This window comes from Gymnogyps californianus, chromosome 10 (genome assembly GCF_018139145.2).
Source record: "Gymnogyps californianus isolate 813 chromosome 10, ASM1813914v2, whole genome shotgun sequence".
NCBI classification, from domain to species: Eukaryota; Metazoa; Chordata; class Aves; order Accipitriformes; family Cathartidae; genus Gymnogyps; species Gymnogyps californianus.
In genome coordinates this window covers 881,539-905,830 of record NC_059480.1, presented here as the reverse complement: position 1 = coordinate 905,830, position 24,292 = coordinate 881,539, and the positions used below count along the sequence as shown (strand labels likewise).

General features: G+C 55.1%; 1 protein-coding gene across 1 annotated transcript in view; it reads left to right on the top strand.

Moving 5' to 3' along the window:
• The window catches only part of SLCO2A1 (solute carrier organic anion transporter family member 2A1), a 29,823-nt gene extending 11,790 nt beyond the window's left edge, over positions 1–18,033 (top strand). The window contains exons 2-14 of the mRNA XM_050902671.1: positions 934–1,071; positions 3,127–3,289; positions 7,057–7,272; positions 9,405–9,503; positions 11,121–11,254; positions 12,418–12,499; positions 13,680–13,844; positions 14,415–14,604; positions 16,213–16,372; positions 16,752–16,921; positions 17,091–17,155; positions 17,312–17,432; positions 17,572–18,033. Coding sequence (XP_050758628.1) covers positions 934–1,071; positions 3,127–3,289; positions 7,057–7,272; positions 9,405–9,503; positions 11,121–11,254; positions 12,418–12,499; positions 13,680–13,844; positions 14,415–14,604; positions 16,213–16,372; positions 16,752–16,921; positions 17,091–17,155; positions 17,312–17,432; positions 17,572–17,692 — 1,824 coding nt within the window. The 3' untranslated portion in view covers positions 17,693–18,033. The remainder of the gene's footprint in view (positions 1–933; positions 1,072–3,126; positions 3,290–7,056; positions 7,273–9,404; positions 9,504–11,120; positions 11,255–12,417; positions 12,500–13,679; positions 13,845–14,414; positions 14,605–16,212; positions 16,373–16,751; positions 16,922–17,090; positions 17,156–17,311; positions 17,433–17,571) is intronic.
• The last annotated feature ends 6,259 nt before the right edge of the window (positions 18,034–24,292 follow it).

Genomic DNA, 24,292 nt, shown 5'->3' with positions numbered 1-24,292 from the left:
CCGTGTGGACGCATTCCATTCCAAGAAAAATAAAGGAAAACTGTTCTGACTAAATATAGATCAAAAGACACTTGTGAGCTGCCTCTTGCATCCCCGGCTGAGAGCGCTTTCCTCTCCCAGGCCACCCGGGCTCTTTCGACCATGCTTCTGCCCTGCCCCGTAAACTCTCTGTACTCCCTCCTCTGCTCCAGGCAAGCTCTGCCTCCATTCGGCTTGGTTTCTGGCTCAGCTCACAGCCTGGCTCAAGGGAAAGGTGTTGTTTTTAGAATACTACAGAGGTCTTCCAGTAGTGGGACTACGTTGTGCATATTTCATCCTTTCCCTCTGGGGCTTTTAAAGCCCCTTTTTCAACTGTTTCTTGCAACACCCCTTGGAGCAGGTTCTGTTAATTGGCTTTACAGCTGAGTGAATCCAAGGGGCCGACTGGAAATACTGGATCTCAGGTAGTCTAAACCAGCACAGATCCCTTCCAGCTGCGGCACGGCAGCTGCAGGGCTGGCTCTAACGTGGTCTCAGGAGCACCCGCCGAGTCTATGCAAAGTCAAGCCTGTCTCATTTATCGTTGTACAACTCCCAGCGCAACGCGTCCTCCTCGGGTTGGAGGGTTGCTCTTGAGGGTTGTACAAGGGTTGCCGCAGTGCAAATACCAATGAATAGTAATAACGGTAAAGCAGAGGAAAGATAAAACCAGAGCTCCTCGTCCTCTCTTCTGAACGCTGCATCGCTCATTTTGCAAAGCTAAGTTAATCAGGGATCCAGGAGTGAGCCCCTCACTAGGTCTGTTGCATGTCAGAGGTGCAGCCGTGTTGGCCAACTTGAGTCCACGTGCGTATGACTCTCAAATCCCTCGCACGGGACATGGTCGCCAGCAGTTACACATCAGCAGGGCACTAACTTGGTGCTAACCGGGACGGCGCTTTTTTTTGCCCGCAGGTGTTTGTGCTGTGCCACGGGCTTCTCCAGCTCTCCCAGCTCCTCTACAGTGCCAACTTCAAGAGCAGCCTCACCACCATTGAGAAGCGCTTTGGGCTCTCCAGTCTCTCTTCGGGTTTCATCTCCAGCTTGCACGAGGTAACTGGGTGAGAAGCTTGTGCGGGGGCTCCAAGGGGTGGCCAGAACGTGGGGGGGACCTTCCCAGAGTAGGGTCTCAGGGTTTTCACACCTAGTGCTTCCTCGGCCATGCCTACATGTGCTGGATGAAGCAGCTGTTGCTGTGCACTTGCACGCCTTCTTCACACTTCACTTCTGCTGTACGACATGCCGGGAGGTTGAACATAGGGTTGTGTGGTGAGGACGTGGCCTTGGAGGGCAGCAGCAGAAAGCAGGTTGCTTCAGAGGAGACCACTCCACCCTGGGATGCCACACATCTCCAGCGGAGACATGACTGGGAGACAGAAAACGGGCAATGTGATTCTTCTCCATTGATCACAGTTCTTGCAGCTCTTGTGAAGAAGAACGTTTTATTACGAGTAGTATCCACGCAACTACAGCTCTGTGAGCAACTTCCAGTAAAAGTATCTGTTTTCGTAGGTTTCTCGTTGGCTTTAGGAATGACCCTGGCCTGAGTCATTCCAAGCTTTCTCTGAAAGGAGACCCTGGCCAGCAGTCTCTCCAAGATCTAGCCCTTTTCTCCAGTGCTCCCAGCTCCTGATGGCCCTGTGGCAAAGGACTGGCTTTCACTGGCATGTTGCTGAGCTGGCTGAAGATTTTCCCACAAACACTTTCTGATCACTTACTTCTCTGGAATAAGTTTTCTAGTTCGCATTGTCATGAATTGTATCCTTTCTGGTAGCTCTTCAAGGCCAACTAGGAAAAGACCTGCTGGCAGAGACTTTCTTTTGATGACACAGACAAAGAAGTGCTTGGTGGCAGCCCACCTTGCATACAGCTGGTCTTCTCGCATGGGATCCTCCACCAAGAGGCTGGGCACTGGGAATCCCCCCGGGTCCTTGGGGAAGTAGATGCCCAGGTCTTACCTCAACCAGCACCTACATCTGGGGTTAAAAAGACTGGTTCAAAGCCTATTGAGACCAGTGAAGGACTAGCCGCTGATTGTGACTAGGTCCAAACCGTGCAAAGAAAGAGACCCAGTATGGACAGTTGTAACACTGGTAATGATGGACTGGCATAATTAAGCCCTGCAGAGTATCTCGAAGCTGTAACCCATGTGCTCCTTACCCACTAGAGAACTTACTTATGAGAATTAATGCCTGGAGAAGTAATACCAAAGCAAACATCACGCAGAGCAGTCTGTTGCTGCAAGAATATAAAGGGAAAAGGATTGGAATAGGATATATACCATGCTGCTAAAGAATAACAGCTTGCAGACCACAGATACATCTTTATTTCTCTGCTTTATGAGAGAAATTTCTGTGGTTTACTCCAGCTCTGTGTGAGCTGCCCTGCCTGTCCAGGACCACAATCTTTTTCTCATTGATGGCTGCAGCAATTCCAAGAACAAAAACCACAAAGAGACAAACAAGGGAGCCCATGTAAACATAAATAAAAAGTATTCTTAGCCATACATGCCGAGGTTAAAATAATGTTTAGCTTGTTCCAAGCTGACAAAGCCCATGTAATGGTAATTTTGTGGTGTTCATCCACTTGCTTGAGTAAGCTGCATGTTTTCATATCTTTTTAGCTGATCGTATCTGCAGTTGCAAATATCCAGAGTCACAAACATTTGCAATGAGCTGGACTTTGTAGCTGGGCTCGTGTCTGTTTAGAGTCATGGGGATGGAGGCAGTGCGCTTCGTTTCTCGCTGTGTTTGGGGGAATTATTAGTTTATGCCACATCCTATGGGGTGGGGGGCAGGTGTGGGTGCTGAAAAAAGCCCCGGCCAGATCACAGGGAGGTTGTGAAGTCGTCCGTGACAACAAGGGATGCACACAGGTGACAGAAGCCAAGGAGCTGGCCTGCTGGCTTTTGACAAGAAGGGAGCATTGACTTGCTGTGAATACGCAGGGTGAAGGGCTGTCCCGTTCCTGCTCTTGTGGGGGTCCAACACCACCTGATAAGAGAGCTCTCCACCCACCCGGACACAGTCATGGGGGACCAGTTATAGGGTCTTGACTTCCTCCGTGACGTCTTCTAACGTTCTCCCCGTTTCGCTGTGCCCTTTCCAGATCGGCAACGTGGTCCTCATCATCTTTGTCAGCTACTTCGGCAGCCGAGTTCACCGCCCGCGGGTGATCGGCGTGGGGGGGCTGCTGCTGGCGCTGGGAGCGTTCCTGGTTACCCTGCCCCACTTCCTATCAGACCCCTACGAATACACCACGCTTAGCACCGGTAAGTGCCTCCACCCTTATCACCATGAGCTGTCCCAGCACAAATCCATCTCCAGTTGCTCTGGGCTGGGTTGCCCGTGCCTACCGAAAAAGAGGGGTTGTATCCAGCGCACACACAATTTAAACGCGGTGTTTGGAGGGAAAGACTTAAGGCAGAGATTTGCTATTTTAAGCCTGACTTCAGTATAGCTTTGCAACCCCTTCTGAATGCAATAATTACATGGGGGATCCCTTCTGCCTCTTCCGGGCATGTCGTTCCAGCCGCGGTTTCAGGTGCCGAGTGCTGTGATCATGGTAAACTACCTAAATTCCCCACAGATGCTCCTGAAGGCCTCCAGAGGGAGCAGTCTGTGTTTCAAGTTCAGCAGGCAGGATCTCCTATCCAGGCTGCCAAGACACCTCTCCCTCCCATCAGTGCCCAAGGAGCTTGCTGTAGGGCTGAGACCCCCGAGAGAGCCATCGTCCCACACGGACATGCCAACCGAGGAATATTTGTAAGGAGACTCCGCATTCAGTGGAAGAGCGTATCCTTCCACGCGGATACTATAAAATATACTTGAAAACTAATTGTTTAACTAGCTTAATATGTTCTTTTAAATATGCTTCTCTCCTGGCTGTGCCCACCCATCTCTCTTCAGATCCCTAAGCACGCCGTGTCCCTGCTTTCTGCACGGGTAGCGTGCGTCCTTCCAACCTGCTCCTGAGCATCCTGGAGATATAGGTTTGCTTTCTGTGGCATCAGAAGAGCCCCAGCCGCAGCATCTCTGCCTAGTGACGACAGCATTGTTATTAACGATGGCATGTCATTTAGCTAGCCAAACAGCCAGCCAGGGAGAGAGTGTGAAACCAACTGTGAGCGGAGAGCGCTGCTGATGGGGCAGCAGATTTGGGGCAGAAGCCTGGGATGCAGGAGATGCTGGTTCTGCTGCTGATGCCCTGTGTGAACGTGGACAAATCACTTCACTTCTGGCTTTTTTGGGGTACTGGTGCATTTCCTGAGGGGGCTCAAAGGGTCTACAGTACCTTGCTACTGAGGCTTTGTGCTTTTCTGAACACTGAGCTGGATTCATACCAGAACCATTCTTGCCGTATCAGTCTCGTTTGGATGGCCCTTATCTGCTCAAGAAGTTAACAGCTGTGGTGCTGTAGGTCAGTGCCACATGCCCTGGGGGCAAAGCGGTTCATCTGACTGATAAGAAGGCTTGAAAGTGCAGTCTTGATGTGTGCATATGACCTTCTTCTCCTTTCTCCTGGCTTTTGTGCGTGACCAAAGATGTTGCTCTTGGTGGTCTCGCTGCAGGCAGCTGAGAGCTGCGGCAGCGCAAGGGAGAAGAGCAAACGCTCCCGCTGCAGCCTGGCTTCCCTGCAGCCCTGCTGAGAGCCCAGGCTGGACGCAAATGTAGCTGATGGTTCGGTATGGCCCAAAGCATTTTGGAAAGCCAAGTAACGTTATCTTTACTGGAGTCACGGAGGTATTGCAGGATGAGACGTGAGGTCGTCTCCCTGCTGCTGAGCACTATGTGGGTGATAGATAGAGCAGCGTTAAGATCTCTTGTCCCCGGGGCCTGTTCTGCTCTAGCCAGTAAGCCTTACAGTCCATACTAAGGAGGGCTACTGGTTTAACTGGGCAGGCTTTGGGAACAAGCTAGTGCGTACAATGGAAGCTCCGGTTTCCGTGCAGAATGCAATACGCAGAAGAGCCTGCATTGCGTGCCACAAGGCTGGCTTTTGTCTTCCCAAAGTGACTTCAGCCCCTTAAATCCTTGGGATGCCAATGAGCCTTAGCCTCCTTGGGGATTGCCACCTCTGAAAACCCTAAGTCGCCTCGGCTCTGTGCCAAGTTGCTCCCCCTGCGCCTGTGCCATCGAGGGGGACGGCAGCGGTCACGGCAGTGGCAGCCAGGGAAAGCCTTCCACCTCTAGTTAGAAGATGCTTTCTCGTGGAAAGGCTTTGAGCCCAATGCGTCCTAGCCTGATCCTCTGGGCTCAGGGAGCCTTGGCTGTGCCGGGGAGCTGCTGGGTAGCCTGAGGCAGCTACCTTGCTCCCTTTAGTTAAGTCCTGACTTTGCCGCAGCTCAACAGGATGCAAACCCCAGACGGGGAGGAAAGCACGGCGAGGACAGAGCTGCTCACAGGTGCCTGACAATCTTTGCTCCCACCAAAGGGTTAGAGATCCTCTTGGTTTTGCTCTCCCACATCAGCTCTGGGAAATCTGGCACCGCCACGGCTGATCTGCAAGCCCACATCCCACGAAACGTTATTAAAAATGACAGCCCAGCGTGGGGCTGAGAGCGCGCCAGCGCTCACGCAGAAATATGAAGACCAGCTCTCTGCTGGCTCGCAGCTGCCTCCCTGCTGCGCAGCCTCGAATGTCGCCGTGTTTTTCGAGTCAGACGGTTTGGAGAGTGGATCAGGGATCAGATGCCAAGTTTTCTGACAGCTTAAATGGATGCCGTCGGGCTATGAACCGGTCAGGACTGGGGACAGGGGCTGCTCTTACTGTTATGGAAACAAATCGAATGAACAGGTATCATCCTGCTCCCCTGCCCGGAGCCGTACGTGTCTTGGCCCAGCATTTAGAGCCCATGAAGAAAGTTGTTTCTCCAGTCCTGGCTGAAGTTTGCATGACAGTCTTGAGCAGGGTGAAGACCTCCCCATGTCCGGACAGTATGAAGAAGTAAGGTCTTTGCTTTGGAAGGAGGTGGGCTGCTCCTGAGTGATGAAGGCAACAGAGATTTAGGGGCAGGGTGTCCTGCTCAGGGCAGCCAGGTCACCCCAGGGAGCATCACTCCCTGCTCCTGCCTGGGTACCACAGGGGAGCAAAGACCATTGGCATCAAAAAGCCAGCCATGGATTAGGTTTGCCCTCCTCATTAAACCGAGAGCGGCCTCGCTTCACGGCATGCAATCTGGCATGAGAGGCTTCTGTGGCTCTCGCTTTTGCTGCAGTAAAATCTTTATTAGAAAAGGAGGCTCCTTCTGTCTGGCAGCGTGGACCCTTTAGACAACACGGCTTCGGATGGACTTACATAAGGATTTTTGTGGTGACCTACTATTAGGAATGCGCTGCCGCACCACGCCAATAAAAGCTCTTAAACACCTGACAAATATTTGTTTTTGTTTTGTGTCTGTTTGCTCAGAAGTGTAGAAAATCCACAGTTACTACATTAACGAGAAAGATGTGATAGGAATGTTGAACTAATTACAAATAATAAAAAAAAAAAAGAAAAAAGAAAAGCCAGAGTGGGAAGAGCTAGCATCGAAAGACCAGGACTTACTCTGTTTGCTCCGTAATGCCTTCATTTTGCATGAAAAACAGGTTTTTCCATCCGTGAATATTTAGGCTTTTCCACTGGCTTTGACACCGTCTGTCCGAAGGCTTTTGTCAGTTGGCTGGGTCCAGCGTTGCTGGAGCTTTGATGGAGAGCTTTTTATCCTCTGCTGACAGCTCGAATGCAGCTCGCTGGAGCTGGGCTGCCGGGCTGACCCTTCGCAGGAGAAATTAATTCGCTTCCATCTTCTCCGATCAGCCTGTCTTTAAAAGTTTGGTAAAAATCACAGCCTGCTTGTTTGCTACGCTGACCTCAGTATAATACCCCAAAGGAAGGGAAAGGTGATGAGAACCGCTAAATAAAATGAGCAATCCATCCACAATCCAACAGTGTGTACCTACTCGGCAAATTCGGGAGATTCCCGGTATTTAGGGATTTAGTGTGGGAGGAGGCAGGGGATGTGCCCAGCATTGTAATGCTCATTCTTCTCCATTTCAGGTAACAAAAGCCAGGTCCAGGCTGAACTCTGCTATGCAGAGAATAAGTTTGTGTGTCCGAACGCCACCCAGGATCCCCAGAAGGAGGCCAGCAGCATATGGGCAATGATGGTCATCGCCCAGCTGCTGGCTGGAATCGGGACCGTTCCCATCCAGCCCTTTGGCATATCCTACGTAGACGACTTTGCAGAAGCAAACAATTCCCCGCTGTACGTTGGTAAGTGGGACCGTTGCTGTATATCCTTTTGTTTCCTCCAGACCTTTGTAGAGGTGGGATGTAGAGGTGGGATGTAGAGGTGCTCATCTGGAGAGGAACCTGTGGACGCAGGTTGAGCAGCCAGTGGGACTCAGATGAGATCTTCCCCCATTAAAAGGCTGGGCTGTCTCTCCCCTTGACAGTCAGCTGTTCTCTGTAGGGTTATATTTGTGGTGTGGGTGTTAGGAAGCCAAAGAATCAGGGCAAGGAGATGAGATGGATGAGCTGGGGCTTCTCCCTTGCGTCTGTGAGAACTTATGCCATCCATGGGGGGAAAGAGTAGTAGGGAAACCTTCTCAGAGGCCATCTTCTGCTCTTATTGAGTATCGGTTGATCATGGTTTAACCAGAGGTGTGACAGCCTGCAGGAGCCAGTTAACACAGGTTTTGCATCAAGGGTCCAAAATCGACATTTTTGCCGTGGAATCGGTCCCTGCCCGGTGGGGGCTCCCAGGCTCAGGAGGACTCCTTGACTGCGCAGAGATAGGTGCTGGCTTCCATGTGAAACTGCATTTTTTTTCCCTGTGAATGGCAAAACCCAGCTGGTGCCGGCCTGCCTACGTGAGCTTTGAGCTCAGTCCATAAGTTATTTAAAAACCTGATTCCTCCTGGTGCCAAACAATGTCTTTAAAGCAGCCAAAGGCATCAGAGTGATTTAGGAGTCGAAAGCAGATGTTCCAAAATAAGGTAAGCACTAAAGGGGAAGGAAAGCCTTCGGAATTAGACTCCCAAGGACAGGATTTGGACAAGCACTGGAGTGCTTGGCAGGGTCTCCAGACCCACCCAGGCGTGCTTTGCTCCAGGCTCCTGCTGGAAAGGGCTGCTGCACCACCAAAGAGCTCTGCAGAGCGTCTCCCGTGCGGGTAGTACTCGCTCCTCTCAGCTCAAACATAGTAGTCTGGGCTGGCAAAAGGAGGGACAGACCATCCTTGTCTTTCCCCTGCGGTGAGGGGTCACTGTTCCCAGGACCTCTGAGTGCCCTTTGGATTCCCAAACCTGCAGGTACTGAAGATGAAGGAAAATGGGACTGGCTTGTTCTTTATAATATAGGTGGTCACTTTAGGGCCGTGGGAAGGTCCGTGTCGGGGGGTATGGCTACTGTTAGTCCGGATTGCCTCAATGCAACGTAAATACCATTGCCCTTTGAGTCTTGTTTCGTTTTAGGTCTCAGCATCTTCCTATGAAAGGGAATGCTACTGTCTGTGTATGAGGTTAAATACTCCTTCTCTAAAGACCCTGCCTTTCAATACTTAGGTTTATGTTGTAGAAACAAAAGCACTGCCTTGGCTAATTGGGGAAAAAAAAAGCTTTTAGAATAGGTGCACGGCTGAGGCATAGCAGTGGGAGGCAGAGGCATAGCTTTCATACCCAGTATGCTCAAAGGCTCCAGACCAGCAAAATGCACAGAAATAGTTGATGCAGTTCAAGCAAATTGTATCCTTTTGAATGTCGTAAGAAGGTTGTGCAAGGAGTTTCTTTCAGGGAGGGAACTTGAATCCTTTCATTCCAAAGAAGTCAAAAGGAAACATTTTGACCTTACGGGTTAGGTCCAAGTTATCTGTTTTTTGAACAGGATAGTTCAGCTGAACCAAGGGTGATCTGCTGGCCTTTTCGCTCTCAGCGTCTTTCACCTCCCCTGAAGTTTACACCAAATGTTTTTGCTTGGATCTAAGGACTGAGATGGCTTTGTTTCCTTGGCCTCCTGTAGGAGCTTAAGGTCTCCGTCACTGGTAGGAGCCCAAGATGCCACTGTCCTGCTGCTCTCTGGGCTTCCCCCCTTTGTCACAGTGAATCATGGATATTCATGGTGTAGCTGACAACTTTTAGCGCATCAGCAAAGCCTCAGTTGCAGCAGAGCAGAGGGACTTTTTCTGCAGGCAGCTGCCTGCCCTCCTCCTAATTCCGTTAGGTAAATACCACTTTCAGTATCTGAGCAATGGGGATCTTCTCATCATCTGCCGCTTGATAAAAGATGGTTTCTCTCCTCTGCATGTTGTAACACCGTTCCTGCCTCACGTGGGAAGACAAAAGCCATATGTGCATTGAAGCTACTGTTCCCTGCTCACACTGGCTCTCTCTGCTCCCTTTTTTCAGCCATCCTCTTTGCCATCGCCGTCTTCGGCCCTGCTTTTGGATACTTGCTGGGATCCGTGGTGCTGCGGCTCTTCGTGGATATTGGAAGAGTTGACATTGGTGAGTATTTCTCAAGTAGCGATGGTCCTCCTAAAAGCCTTCTGTGAGTCAGAAGGTCACTCTGAGATGACTGGTGGCGGAAGCCACCAGTCCCGTGACCCACAAAACCCGCTCCCTTGGAAAGACCTGACCTGGAAGAGCACCCCCAGCGCACTTCTCCACTCCATCTCCCTGTGAGGAAGGCTACAGATGGTCCTGAAGCCACCACTGAATGTCCTACTCGTGGTGCTGCACGGAAGCGCTGGTGGTCATTGCTGGGGTCTGCCCACTGCCACCACGCTGAGGAAGTATCACACTACCCCAGCACAGTGGTGGAGAGGAGAAGGGACATCTGAAGCATCCAGGGATGGAGAAGACAACCCTAGGGCAACCATTGCCCTGTGGGTGCACAGGAAGGTTCGAGTCTATGCGTCCTCCTCCCCACCGCCCTTCACCAGTATCTGCAGAGAGAGGGACCAAGCCAACGCCACCGCAGGGCTTATTTTCTTTATCTGCGGTGTGTGCTTATTATTTCTGGTAACTTAATCACTAAAGAATTCTCCCCAGCTCCATCATTAACGTGGCTTTTCCTGTGTTTTCTTAGAGAGATCAGAGCTCGCCTGACATTTTTGTCCGGTGCCTGATAAGAATAATAAATGAACCTGGGACAGGAAACGGCAAAAAGCCTTGGCTCGCTCCCTGCGGCGGCAGACGGATTTAGCAGCCTCTGCCTCGTCGCTGCATGATGACGTCCAAGCTCCAGAGTAGAGTGGTCCTGTTTGGGGAAGCGGGGCGATTGTTTCGGTGGGGTGTGGGCTCCTCTCCTGCCGCACCCTGGCACGGGGCTCCCACCCGGCGGCCGCTGCTGGTTCCTTTCCCAGCCGCAACGTCCCGGCGATGGGGAGATGCGGTCCCCATGCCAAGCCAAGCAATCTGTCAACCTCCTGCGAGCATCGCTTGGCCCAGCCAAAGGATGTCTGCGCTGGAGACAGAGCGGCTCTCACCTTCTCCTCCTTTTTCCGGAGAAGGCGCCCAGAGTTTCATCCACTCGGAAGCCAGGCTCATTAACAGCACTCTTCTGCCGGCACGGGTCCTTCCCTTGGTCTCTGCAAGCAGAGAGTGACCAAGCCTGGAACAATGGGAGAGCAATTTTTTCCAGGAAGGCGGCTGTGTCCTTTCCCGGTCCCTGTCTCGGCTCGGCATCCCTGGCAGGCAGCGCGGTCCAAACCCACCGCACGCCCCAGGCAGAGGAGGATGGAGTCGGGCCCCCTTAATTGCCGCCTTGCTGGCTGGCTCGGTGGGGAAGAGTTGAACCTGTGCCATCAGCATACTTCGATGCTGACTAAATCCATCCTAGAGTCATTTGGGAGGCTCGGCACAGTTTGGATGGGGAGCGGCAGTGCAGGATCCTGGCCAGAGGAAAGGAGGTCAAACACGGCCACGGCTGGTCTTGCTACTAACGCCGGTGGGAGCTCCCACCTCCGTCCATTTGCTCTTCCGTGCCAGTGGAGAGACCCTTGGACTGTGCCCACAGGGACCCTTCGTGCTCCACCGGTCCATATTTGCATGGATGTTTGCCCCTTTCACCCTTAGATGGGCAGGAGCAGAGCTCTTACCATGGGTCCTTGTGTCTTGCAGCTACAGTGGCCCTGACACCGAGGGACCAGCGGTGGATTGGAGCCTGGTGGCTGGGACTGCTGATCTCCTCAGGCTGCTTGGTGCTCACGTCCATTCCTTATTTCTTTTTCCCTCGGTACATGCTGAAAGGAGAGGTGAGACCTCACCTCCGGAGGGCCAGAACATCTTGGCTGCGCTCGGGGAGGGAATACCTGTCCCTGGAGGAGAGGGATGGGAGGGAGGAAGGGAGCCCAGCAACCCTTCTCAGATGTGGTTACAACTTCTCACAAGTGAAAAGTCTTCCAAACAAGCTCTGTGCCTCTAACATGTGAAGGACCAGACCCTTCGCTTCCTCACCACTAGCTGGAAAGCCAGAACCACCACAGCTCAGCAGACCAAAAGCAGACCTCATGCCCTTCCCACTAGCTACATCGACAGCATCTGTTGGGAAGCTTTTGGGTAGACCTGCGCCTTCCCTGGGGCAGGGCGATGGCTGGGTGGCTTCTTGGGGTTCCTGCACGCAGTCCTCCTTGGTAGGGGTCTATCCGCGGGACTCGACCCTCCTGGGGTGTCTGACCTGGTTCTGCTGGCGATGGCTGTATCTTAACTCCCCACTGCAACACCCTCTGCAAGGTGACGCTCCCCTGACAACCAGCAGCAGCAGCAGCAGTGACAGCCCCTCTTTGGAGCAGGGCATCCTCAAGTGCGGCATACCCGGGAGCAGCACTGGGATAAAGCTGGGCAGCGGGGCTTGTCCTTTGGGAAAAAATGGCAGAAAAGAGACAAGTTTCCCATTAAAACAAATTTTAAAAGATGCGAAACTGTCAAAACGCTTCATTTCAGTGTTTTCAAAGCCAAGCCCCCCTGGTTTAGTTTCAAAAATAGTTTTGCTTTGTTTTGAAATTGTTTAATCATCGATTCTTTAAAGGTCAAAATCGAACCCCAAATATTTCATGATTATAGCTAGAGGACTCACCAGACTTGAGCTGACCTGTCTCCCACTTTCATTTTCAGACTTTTTGCAGAATTTAAAAAGAGGTATCTTGTCAGGGTTCAGGAGAGGAAAGCTTTCCAAGCTCTTAAAACCTCTCGGAGCAGGACAAGCTTTCGTCTTGCAGCTCTGCTCAAGGGCTGCAGTGATTTTTGAGATAACTCACCCCTTTGCTGTAACGGGCAGGGAAACCGTCAGGCTGGGCTGGGGGTCAAAGGCATCTGGGACAGACCCTGCTCCTCCTGAGCCTCGCTGGGAGCCGGGACGGTGCCAGCCACACATGGGTGCTGCTCTCTCACCGCAGGCTGCTCTTCTCTCCCTCCCCAGGACCCGAACGTGGAGGCTGGCATGCTCAGGAAGATGGAGAAGGGGGTGGCTGAAGAAACCTCCCTGCTGGACTTTATAAAAAGTAAAGGGCTGGCACTTAAAGGCGAGGGTGATCGGGGGCACCAGGCCATGCTGGGTGGGTAGAGACCACTACACCGGCGTTTTCAAGCTGAGGGTGCTTGTTGGGAGCCTTTGAGTCTCTCCACCACGTTGCACGGAGATGCCAGGGCCGGCTCAGGCACCTCAAGGGCTGTAGCATGCCCTTCCCTAAGGACCACGGGAAGATGGACACAGCCTCTCTCTTGCTCTAAGACAGCAGCGTTGAGGTCTGTGGAGCCTGAATCATCGCTGAAAATTGGTTTGAGGATCTGAAATGGCACGAGCACGCTGGAAAACGCTAGCTGGGTGGTTTAGCCCACGGCTCCAGGAGAGGGCATGGGGCTGCCGGCGCCACCGGCCGCCGCTTTGAGAAGGTCACCGCACTGCAGCTTACGCTGGTTTGTTTATGTGTAGCTGAAACGGGCTTGAGTGGGGATGTCACTGATGAGAGAGACCAGTTTAATGACTTTTTTTTGCTCCATGATGACTTCTTTCCAGCGAAAGCCCCTCCCTCCTTCCCTCTCCATCCACCGCAGTCATATCCTGGAGCTGTCAGCTCCCTCTTCTCTGTCTCATTGGGCTTTGATGAACGATGCCGGGTCTCCGCGGCGCTCTCTGCTAGAAGGGGAAAGCTAATTAGAGACCAAATAAACAGAGCTGCTCCTGAGGAGCCTGGAGTCAGGCTGCCTCAGCTGAAAGGCTGTCCTGGCTGGGCAGGGAGACATGATGTCCTACCAGGAAAATACACTGTGTTCATCTGCTGCAGGAGCCAGACCCTGCCCGTGCGCAGCTGGTGGGGCTCTGCCAAAACCCCTGCGGCTTTGCCTGTTTGCACCGGCCGAGGGTATGGCCCCTGCTCCAGAAAAACAAATGCACCGTGGCTGCTAAGAAGTGCCCCGGAGGCTTGTGAGTTTGGAGAGCGTGGGAGGGAGGGTAGCGGGCAGAGCTGGCCCTCCACCTCGCTTCTCACGGCACTTTGGCCATGGTCCTGCCAGCTGCCGGGCCAAATTAGGGTGTCTCCCCTTCCATTTTCCCGTGGCCTTAGACATCCCCTGTATTAACTCACTGGGAACAGTCTAAGGGTGGGGTTTGTGCCACAGTACAAATTGCTGACGTGAGGATCGCATGGCTAAAATACATTTTTCCTGCTGGTTTCCCTGTAGGATTCCCAAAGATCTTCCTCAGGCTGCTCCTCAACCCCCTCTTCATCCTCCTGGTGCTGGCTCAGTGCAGCTTCTCCTCAGTCATTGCGGGTCTGGCCACCTTCCTCAACAAGTTCCTGGAGAAGCAGTACGGTGCCTCCTCCTCGTACGCCAACTTTCTCATAGGTGAGCGCAGCCGGGCGGCGGCAGCCGTAGGGTGAAAAATATCCATCAGCAGGGAGCCACCTGCCCCCATTCCCCAGGCTTTTTAAATCCTGCGGGAAGAAGTCATTGGAAACTCATTTTCAGAGGAGACCTAGGGATCACCTCGAGATGGTTGATGACTTACTTTCCTGACCTGAGCTGCCTGCAGAAGGCCAGGCTGTCTTGCAGCCTCTCAGAGACTGTCTACATTTGTTCGCTTGCTCTTGCGGGCCAGCAACCACTCTCGTTGAAAACGTGCAGCCCCACCACATGGGCGAAGCCGGTCTGGATCGCTCTGATGCTTAAAGAAGGGGCAAGAGCAAGCGATTACGCACCAAGCTTGATCTTGCATCTCTAAGCCAGACTCCCGAGGCTGAGGTTTCTCATAGGTACCAACTGCCTTGGGTTTTGGTCTGTCTTGGGTAATGGTGGGGTCTGTGGGTTCTCCCAACCACCACGAGGTCCACAAAGCCATTACCTCCACCCCCTGCCAGCAGAGAGGTGCTTGGCAGGCAGGACCCCCAGCTAACGAACGCCTTCGTTCCTCTGCAGGAGCTGTGAACCTGCCAGCAGCAGCGCTCGGGATGCTCTTAGGAGGAATCATCATGAAACGCTTCGCCTTCTCCCTCCGGGCCATCCCCCGGTTTGCCGTGGTGGTGCTCGTTTTTTCCATCCTCATCTGCCTGCCCATTTTCTTCATGGGCTGCTCCACAGGGCGCATCGATGGGATCTACCCCTCCAGGTAACGCAGGCGCTTGGGTTGTTTCCAGCTGCTTATTCCTCCAGCTCTTGACCTGATTATCCATGGGGTGGGATACATGCAGGTGGAGGGGAAGAGGCAGTAGACATCACCACGCTACTGCTTGCTCCTTGATCCCACTGCCTGGAGGAGATCTAAGTGCTCTGCAGCCCAGAAAGCTTGGGAGGGCATTTATTCCTGATTTTCTGTACCAAACAAGCAGGGTATGTTTTTTCATTCTGGATTTCTAGGGGGAAATTAGTAGTAGTGCCCGCGTCCACATCAACCCCACACATGAGCACCTCGCACGCTCCCTTCATTCCAGCTGGACATCACCTTTCTCCTCACCTGGGTGGAAACTTTTGGCTCTTACCATGTCTTTTAAAGATAAAAACGACATTTAGACTCTACGCCAGGCTTGCTGTGAAGTGCATCGTGTTCATTTCCCAATGCACTGACCCCCCAGCAAGGGGCCTTCGTTACAAATCTTTCCCTTTGCCAGCAATAAGCCTCCTGTCCCAGGGGCACGGTGGAGGGGTGAGGGACAGGGCAGTCCACGCGCTTCACCCGCTTAAAAGCCACTTAAATAACCATGGTGAAGGAAAGCAACAGCACTCTGCAAATTCATGTGTGGGCGACCTGTTTATATTTTGCTCTGAGATCGGCACGTACATGCGCTGCAAATTCAGGAGCGCATGGAAGTCCACTGAGGCACTGGCATCTCAAGCTTTCTGCGTGAGAGGAGCAAGCCTTCAAATGTGAGGCGATCCCTCAGCTCAAGATCAGGTGCTGCAAGTGCTAAATTTTGGGAGGCACCTTGGCCTCACAGCGTTCACCTCTTGTCGCCAGTGTCAGGTCGACTGCCTGTCTCGGCTCCTCTGGGACACCCCAGTCTTGATGGGCTTTGCTGATGTAACTGGACGCTGCTGGAGGGACTTGCATGGAAAAGGAGGCTGTTGCCTTGTATTATTTTGGAAACCTCCCGCCCATGCAATGGCAGCAGTGCATAAATGCCTTTTGCCTGGATCCCCAGGTAGCTGTGGGCTACGTGGATGGGTGAACATGAGCTCTGCCCCATCCCACCGTGCCCAAAGGCAGGTCCCTGGTGCCAGCTTCCCGTAGGAGACGGACTGTGCCGCCCCAGCAGATGAACTCCCTTAGGTAGTAAGGCAAGACAGGACAGATAATTCAGTTTGTCCTCTTGACTTTCACGCTGTCATCAGGCTTGTTTGGAAACGAGCCCGCTTCCAGTTTCCGTCTGAATGGTGTTTCCAGCTGGGGCTGTTCGCACATCTGCTTGTGCAGTTCTGGATGGAGCCCAGATACATTTCTCCAGGCATTTGGCTGATGAGTTTTCAGCTGGGGGGGGGGGGAAAGAAGCAAAAGTGTGTGAGTACTTGTTTGCAGACATAACATAATTACGGCTAAGTTCACTGTACACTTGCAGAGGTACCTGCAGGGGATCAGGGTCTGGCGCAAGGCCAGCCTGCTGCTGGCAGCGTCCCAGCGCAAATAGGAATGGGGAAACTGGCTAACTAGTAAGAGGGATTTTTCTTCCTCCTGTCCTACTTCTTAATTTTTTAAAATTTTTTTTCTCCTCCTTTTTGGCAGTACATTGAGTTCCCAGCAGCAGGTTAAGACGCCGAGTGGGTGCCACTGCTCTGAGCACATCTTTCACCCAGTGTGCGGAGAAAACAACGTGGAGTACATCTCCCCCTGCTTCGCTGGCTGCACAAACAGCACCGCTGATTCTTCCACTCCCAAACAAGTGGTGAGTAAAACAAGTGGTTTGCAGAGCAGAGTGCACCTTGCTCGCTGGTGACGGTGGAGGCTGCAGCGATGCTGTAGGAACGTGACAAATGCAAGAACGGGGTAGAGCCTTTTTGACACGGTAGGCAGGGAGGTCTACCAGAGGAGCTGAAGTCCTGAGAAGGTGCGATATAGAGAATTGCTGTAATGCCCTGGGAGTCTGCTTGGGGAAACGGGGACGGCAGCACATCCCATTGCAGGATGCCACGGCCATGCCTTAAAATTGGAGCTGACGCTCTCGTCAGTCTTCTGCAAAAAGTGGTGTAGTCTGGTGCGTCGCTAAAAACCCTGCTCTTGGCTTTGGGAGATTTACGTTTGTTTTTTCCAAACGTTTCCAACAGATCTACAAGAACTGTTCCCTGATCCCTGCTGGGAATGGGCTGTCCTCTGCCAAGACAGGCTCCTGTCCGCTCAGCTGCTCCCACATGCTCCTTCCTGCCATATTCCTCATCTCCTTTGCTGCCCTGGTAGCCTGCCTGTCCCACAACCCTCTCTACATGATGGTTTTACGGTGAGCAATGGGCAGGGGCGGGTCGCAAGGCACTGGGGGAAGCATGATGTGATGGGTTCCCCATGCTGGGATCAATGGGGCCTCTTAAATGTGCAACAAGGCCAAGATGCTTGGCCAAATGCAGAGCCACCGCCGGAGGCTCTGACCTCCCGTGGCTTCTTCCCTGCAGGGTGGTGAACCAGGACGAGAAGTCGTTTGCCATCGGCGTCCAGTTCTTACTAATGAGGCTGCTGGGTGAGTGTCCGTCTCCTAATGAGGCTGGGAGAAGGCAGCAGGGTGCTCAGAGGCTTGCTCGAGCCCCAGGAGGTGTTGAACCTCCTTGGGGACAGCAGGCGAAGAGTGCAGGCAGGGCAGGGCGGGCAGCCTGACTCCATCCTCTCCTCTCCAAAGCGTGGCTGCCGGCTCCGGCCATGTTCGGTGCCCTCATCGACTCCTCCTGCATCTACTGGCAGAAGCAGTGCACCCAGCGCCGGTTCTGCGCCTACTACAACAACGACTTCCTCCGCAACAGGTAACCCTGCCGTGTGTCCCCTCCCTGGTGTCCGTCCCCCCCCGGCAGGGATGACCACGGGGATGGTCCTCAGCTCAGCCTGGTGCCGGCTGGAGGTGCCACCTCCAGACACGGCATCTCCCTGCTCTTCTCCCGACAGATACCTGGGGCTGCAGGTGGGCTACAAGGTGGTGGGCACCATCCTCCTTGCCCTCATCAGCTGGAGGGTGAAGAGGAGCAAGGAGTACAACGTGCAGGAGAAGGCAGCAGGGCTGGTATAGCCCACCCGAGGACTGACTCCGCACCCCCCATTACCCACTGCCAGTACTTTTTGTCTTTTTTTGGGTTTGTTTTTCCTCCTAAGGGAGAGACTTCACCTTAGCAGCTCTGAGCTCCTCTCCTGCAGCCCATGGCACCACCGTGCTCCCAGCGAGGGATGCTCCGTGTCAGCCCCATCCTGGGACCGGCTCCTCCCAGGCTCTCCAGCTGCACCTTGCCCATCGCTTTGGGGAGGGGGGCAGCCCCCCCACCACCACCACCACCTGGAGCAGGAGGCAGTCGGGGGCTGGAGCGCAGCCCCATCCCATACACCCAGAGAAGTGCCTGCTGTGGGCGATGGTCCCCCCGCTCCGGCGTGACGTTTCCAGCCAGGTAATGGCCTCCTGGCTGGGACAGGAGCAGGGGAGATGGCTGCCCCATGTCCCCCCCCCCGCTGCCTGCACCCCTCGCAGAGGTCAGCGTGGACACTGCACACGTGTTGTGAAAAGTTATCACTAGGGGTTTATTGCAGAACATTTGGGGGGGTTGTTGCTCTTTTTTTTTTTTAAATAAAGGTCACTTTTTTCCAACTGCGGTGCTTTGCTGGTCTCCCCCCCCCCCCCGCCACCCCCAGAGCTGTCCCCACCGGCAAGGCAAGGCGGTGGGGATGCCTGCAGGTCACATCCTGGCAGATGCTGAGTGCATCCCTCGCTGGCAAAGGTGAAGAAATGGTGGCGGACGGGGCACGTGCTCCTCCTGCAGCTCCACCAGCGATGACGGGCAGCGGTGCCTGCCTGCAGCCCCATGAAACCTGCTGGCAGCCTCAAGCCCGCAGCACAATGCCTGCAGTCCACTGCACCCTGCCTGCAGTGCCGTGCCGGCAGCCCCCTGCCTGCAACCCCCAGCCCTCTGCACCCTGCCTACATCATCCTGCACCCTGCCTACTGCCCGCTGCCCACAGCTCCATGCCGAAAGGCGCCTGCACAATTCAGCACGCAGCAGGCAGGCTGCACGGGGCTGCAGGCAGGAGCCTGCAGGCAGGGTGCGGGGCGGGGGGGCTGCAGGCATGGGGCTGTGGGCAGGGGGCTACATGCATGAGTAGGGAGTTGCAGGCAGGGCGCAGGGCTCTGCAGGCATAGGGGTGTGGGCAGGGGGTTGCAGGCAGGGTTCATGGGGCAGTGGGAAGGGTCTGTGGGGCCGGAACCTGCAGGGAGTGTTCATGAGGCTGCAGGCAGACGGGCTGCAGGCAGGGTGCTACAGGCAGGGGACTGATGGCAGGTGACTGCGGGTAGGGAAGAGTGGGCATCGGGCATGCAGGCAGAGGATTGCAGGCAGCATACAGGGGTCTGCAGGTAGGGGGCTGTGGGCAGGGTTCTGCAGGCAGGGTGCAGGGGCAGCAGGCAGGGTGCAGGGCGCTGCAGGCAGGGTGCAGGGCGCTGCAGGCACGTGGCTGTGGACACAGGACTTGAGAATGGAGCTCTAAACAGGGTGCAGGGGGCTGCGGGCGTGGGGCTGCAGGCAGGGAGCTGCACACAGTGCGGGCAGGGGGCTGAAGGCAGGGGGCTGTTGGCCTGGTGTTGCTGTTACAGAGCAGGGGTTCCAGGCGTGGGGATGCAGGCAGAGGGTTGCAGGCAGGGTGCTTGGGGCTGCAGGCAGGGCACTGTGGGCTGGAGATAGGGTGCAGTGGGCTGCAGGAAGTGTCTGTGGGCAGGGGCTGCAGGCAGGGTGCAGTGGGCTGCAGGCAGAGGGCAGGGGGCTGCAGGCAGGTGTCAGAGGGTTGTAGGCATGGTGTTGGAGGCAGAAGACTGCCAGCATAGTACAGGTGGGTGCAGGCATGGCTTGTGGGCAGGGGGTTGCAGGCATGGCCCAGGGGGCTGCAGGCAGGGTGCTACAGGTATGGGGCTGATGCCATGGGGCTGCAGGTAGGGTGCCATGGGCTTTGGGCATGGGGATGCAGGCAGAGGACTGTGGGCAGGGGGCTGGAGACAGGATTCAGAGGGCTGCAGGAAGGGTCTGTGGGCAGAGGGCTGCAGGCAGCATGCAGGGGGCTGCAGTTATGGGGCTGTGGGCACAGGGGCTGCAGGCAGGGTTCTGCAGGCATGTTGCAGGTGACTGCAGGCAGTGGGCAGGGGGCTGCAGGCAGGGTGCTGGGGGCTGCAGGCATGGGTCAGTGGGCAGAGGTCTGCAGTCAGCAGACAGGGAGCTGCAGGCAGGGAGCAGAGGGTTGCACACATGTGGCCGTAGCCAAGGGGCTGCAGGCAAGGGACTGTGGGCAGGGTTCTGCAGGCAGGGTGCAGCAGGCAGCAGTCGTGGCTGTTGGCAGTGGGTTGCAGGCAGGGGGGGCAGGGTTTTGCAGGCAGGGAGCAGGGGGCTGCAGGCATGGCCCAGGGGGCTGCAGGCACGGGGATGATGGCAGGGGGCTGCGGGTAGGCTAGAGTGGGCATCGGGCATGGGGATTCAGGCAGAGGACTGCAGGCAGCATGCAGGGTTCTGTAGGCAAGGTGCTGTGGGCAGGGTTCTGCAGGCAGGGTTCTGCAGGCAGGGTGCAGGGCCCCAGAGGCACTGTGCAGGGGGCTGCAGTTATGGGGCTGTGGGCACAGGGCCTGGGCATGGAGCTTTAGGCAGGGTGCAGGCAGCCGAGTGTATGGGCTGGAGGCAGGGGCTGTGGCAGGGGGCTGCAGGCAGGGAGCAGAGGGTTGCAGGCATGCAGCCCTGCGCAAGGGGCTTGGGCATGGAGCTCTAGGCAGGATGCACGGGGCTGTGGGCATGGGCTGATGGCAGGGGGCTGCAGGCAGTGCAGGCAGAGGGCCTGCAGGAATGGCCCAGGGGGCTGCAGGCAGGCTCCAACAGGCATGCCTCCGATGGCAGGGGGCTGCGGGTAGGGTACAGTGGGCATCGGGATGCAGGCAGAGGACTGCAGGCAGGGTGCAGGCGGCTGAGGGCAGGGGCTGCAGGCAGGGTGCAGGGGTAGGAGGGAAGGGTCTGTGGGAAGGGGGCTGCAGGTAGGGTAGAGTGGGCTTCGGGCATGGGAATACAGGCAGATGCCTGCAGGCAGCGTGCAGAGCTCTGTTGCCAAGGGGCTGCAGGCAGGGGGTTTGGGCAGGGTTCTGCAGGCAGGGTGCAGAGGGCTGTGGGCAGGGGACTGTTGGCCTGCTGTTGCAGTCAGTGAAGAGGTTTCCAGTCATGGGGATGCAGGCAGAAGGTTGTAGGCAGGGTGCAGGGGGCTGCAGGCAGGGGGCTGTTGGCAGTGGGTTGCAGGCAGGGAGCTGCACGCATGCAGCTGTGGGCAGGGGCTTTGGGCATGGGGCTGCATGGAGAGGGCTGCAGGCAGGGTGCTTGGGACTGCAGGCAGGGGGTTTGGGCAGGGTTCTGCAGGCAGAGTGCAGGGGGCCGTGGGCAGGGGACCGTTGGCCTGGTGTTGCAGTCAGTGAAGGGATTTCCAGTCACAGGGATGCAGGTGGAAGGTTGTAGGCAGGGTGCAGGGGGCTGCAGGCAGGGGGTTGCAGGCAGGGAGCTGCATGCATGCAGCTGTGGGCAGGAGCTTCGGGCATGGGACTGCATGGAGAGGGCTGCAGGCAGTGGCCAGGGGGTTGCAACCAGGGTGCAGCGGGCTGTAGGCAGGGAACAGGGACTACAGGCATGGGGCTGTGGGCAGGGGACTGGAGACAGGGTTCAGTGGGCTGCAGGAAGGGTCTGTGGGCAGGGGCTGGAGGCAGAGGGCAGGCTGTTGCAGGCATGGGTTTGTGGGCAGGAGTCTGCAGCCATGGTGCAGGAGGGTGCAGGCAGGGTACAGGGGCTGCAGGCACGGGGCTGTGGGCAGAGGGTAGCAGGCAGGGTGCAAGGGGCTTCAGGCATGGAGTTGCACACACAGGGCTGCAGGCAGGGTTCATGGGGCTGCAGGCAGCGTGCTACAGGCATGGGGCTGATGACAGGGGGCTGCAGGTAGGGTGGAGTAGGCATCGGGATGCAGGCAGAGGACTGCAGGCAGCACACAGAGGACTGCAGGCAGGGGCTGTAGGCAGGGTTGTGCAGCATGTATCCCTGCCTGTGGCATCTCAAGGGAGCGCAGCAGCTCCAGGGCCTCCCTGATCCGCTCTGGCAGAGCTGCTCCTGCCCCGCGGCGCTACCCGGGACCTTTCCTTTCCTGGCAGGATGAAGGCAGCCTGCTAGAATGGGAAGAGAGGCGTCAGCTGGTGGGATCTGGAGATGCACCGCTGATGATGATGGCCTGCTGTCACTTGTAAAAGGTGACAGGGGAGCGCCGCTTGACCGGTATCACAGGAATTGCTCCATGAGCTTACCTGAAGAGTCTGGCGCTGTGCAAAGGACACGCACCATCCATCCCGGCGAGCCGACGCTGCTAAAAGGTGAAGAGGAAAGCAAAGGGCTTGACGGGAGTGCACTAGATCCCAGAAGGTGTCGTGGTTTAACCCCAGCCAGCAACTCAGCACCACGCAGCCGCTTCCCCCTTCCCCCTCCCAGTGGGGTGAGGAGGAGGAAAGAGGGAAAAAAAAAAGTAAACCTCATGGGTTGAGATAAGAACAGTTTAATAACTAAAGTAAAATATAATACTAACAATAGTAATAATGAAATACAATAATAATAATAGTAATGAAAAGGAATATAACAAAAAGGAGGGGGAGGAAGGGGAAAAAAAACCAACCAAACAACAACAAAAGAAAAAAAACCACCAGTGATGCACAATGCAATTGCTCACCACCCGCTGACCGATGCCCAGTTAGCTCCCGAGCCACGATCCGCCCTCCCAGTTAACTCTCCCCAGTTTATATACTGGGCATGATGTCATATGGTATGGAATAGCTCTTTGGCCAGTTTGGGTCAGCTGTCCTGGCTGTGTCCCCTCCCAGCTCCTTGTGCCCCTCCAGCCTTCTTGCTGGCTGGGCATGAGAAGCTGAGAAATCCTTGACTTAGTTGTTGCTAAGTAGTGTTTATACTAAAAACATCAGTGTGTTATCAACATTATTTTCCTACTAAACCCAAAACACAGCACTATACCAGCTACTAGGAAGAAAATTAACTCTGTCCTAGCCGAAACCAGGACAGAAGGTCACAACTCTTCCATGGCTCCTGTAGGATGGGTGGCTGCTGAAGCACATTTGCCACCCATATTGGACCACGGCAGATGCTGCTGGTTGGGATCAGCAGTACTATCCACAGGGATGAGAGAGCAAAGGATGCTGGAGAGTCAATCCGTCGGTGGGTCAGGGTCAGCGAGGTCCACGGCCAGGCACAGACACGGCCGTGGCGGAGCTGGAGATGGCTCTACCTACAACGGAGCTCAGGAATTGACTGAAGGGCCAGGGCTGAGCTGAGATGGGGCTCCTGGGCCTGTGGGGAAGGAGCGTGGGCCTGTCAGGGCCACCACACCTTCGTCCTCCTGGGCAGCACCACAGAGTAAAAGAGAGATGACCTGGATGGGATGGGGAGGGAGAGGAGGGGAGCAGAAGAGTTTTCTTGGGTAAATGTATTCAACCTCTGCTGTCCTTACCCCATCGCCGTGCAGGGCAAGGCGTGACTTTTCTTTTCACTGTGCTCTCGGCCAACAGGCCTGCTGCATCCACGCTCACGGAGGGAGTAAAGGGAAAGGAGAGCAGAGGAGGGAAGAGGACAGCAGGCGAGCTGCCTTGGATTTGCTCGGGATCAGCAAGTCTTTATGAAAATGAGGTCTGTCCATGCTATTCCTATTCCCGTTCCCCCTCCGCTGGGTGGGTTTCCCCTTAACACCCACATGAACTTCCTTAACTCTGCTTTCTCCACCTTCATCCCATCAGGGGTAACACCAAGCTGGACAAGCCCCAGGAGGTGTCGGCCAGCGAAAGCGTACGAGGTGGCCCAAATGGGGCCAACAGAGAAGCTCCTGGCCCCAAAGGTGTCAAGGTGGCTGGGGCTGGCCAATGGCTCTATGCACCAGAAAGGTCACAGTTGCAACATCTGGTTTTGGGAGCCTTGGAAACCACCGCCACTGGGATGCCAATGTTCAGGCATCATGCTATTTTTGCTTTTCTTTGCCTTTCAGCACTCTCTCTCCTCCACTCTCAAGTGGTTTCTGCTATCCTACAGATATCTCACTGTGCTTGTCGATCTCCTCTGAAAGCACCCTTCCTTTCCGGGTGAACAACATGCAGGGAAAGCACAACCCACAGCGAGAAACATCGATCAAAAGAGCTCTGAAGTACAGCGAAAGCCTCAATCCCTGCAGACGTGTAAATGCAGCGGGGTGACTGACTCCGGGTCAGGCAGCTGGAGCAGAAGGGACTGAGTTTATCATATCCCGCTGTCTGGCCAAAGCCATCTAAACACGCTGGCTGCCAAGCTGCAGCCTGAGAAGCAACTTGCCCGGCCAGCACAAAGCCACAGGCTGGGAGCAAGGTTTATACGTAAGAGCAAAAAAACAAAGCACAAAGCTGACTGGGGGCGGTGGGGGGGGGAAGCCAAAACAAACAACCAACATTCAGAGTTTCCAGTTCTGCACTTTTCCACTGGGGAAAAAAACAGCCCCAAATATTTAACAGGCAAGTCACGGAGCGCAGCCCAAAAAACACAGGCAGCTTTGCAACAGCCCAACGCACGCTCCGTCCTCCGGCACGAGCGGCACTGGGGGC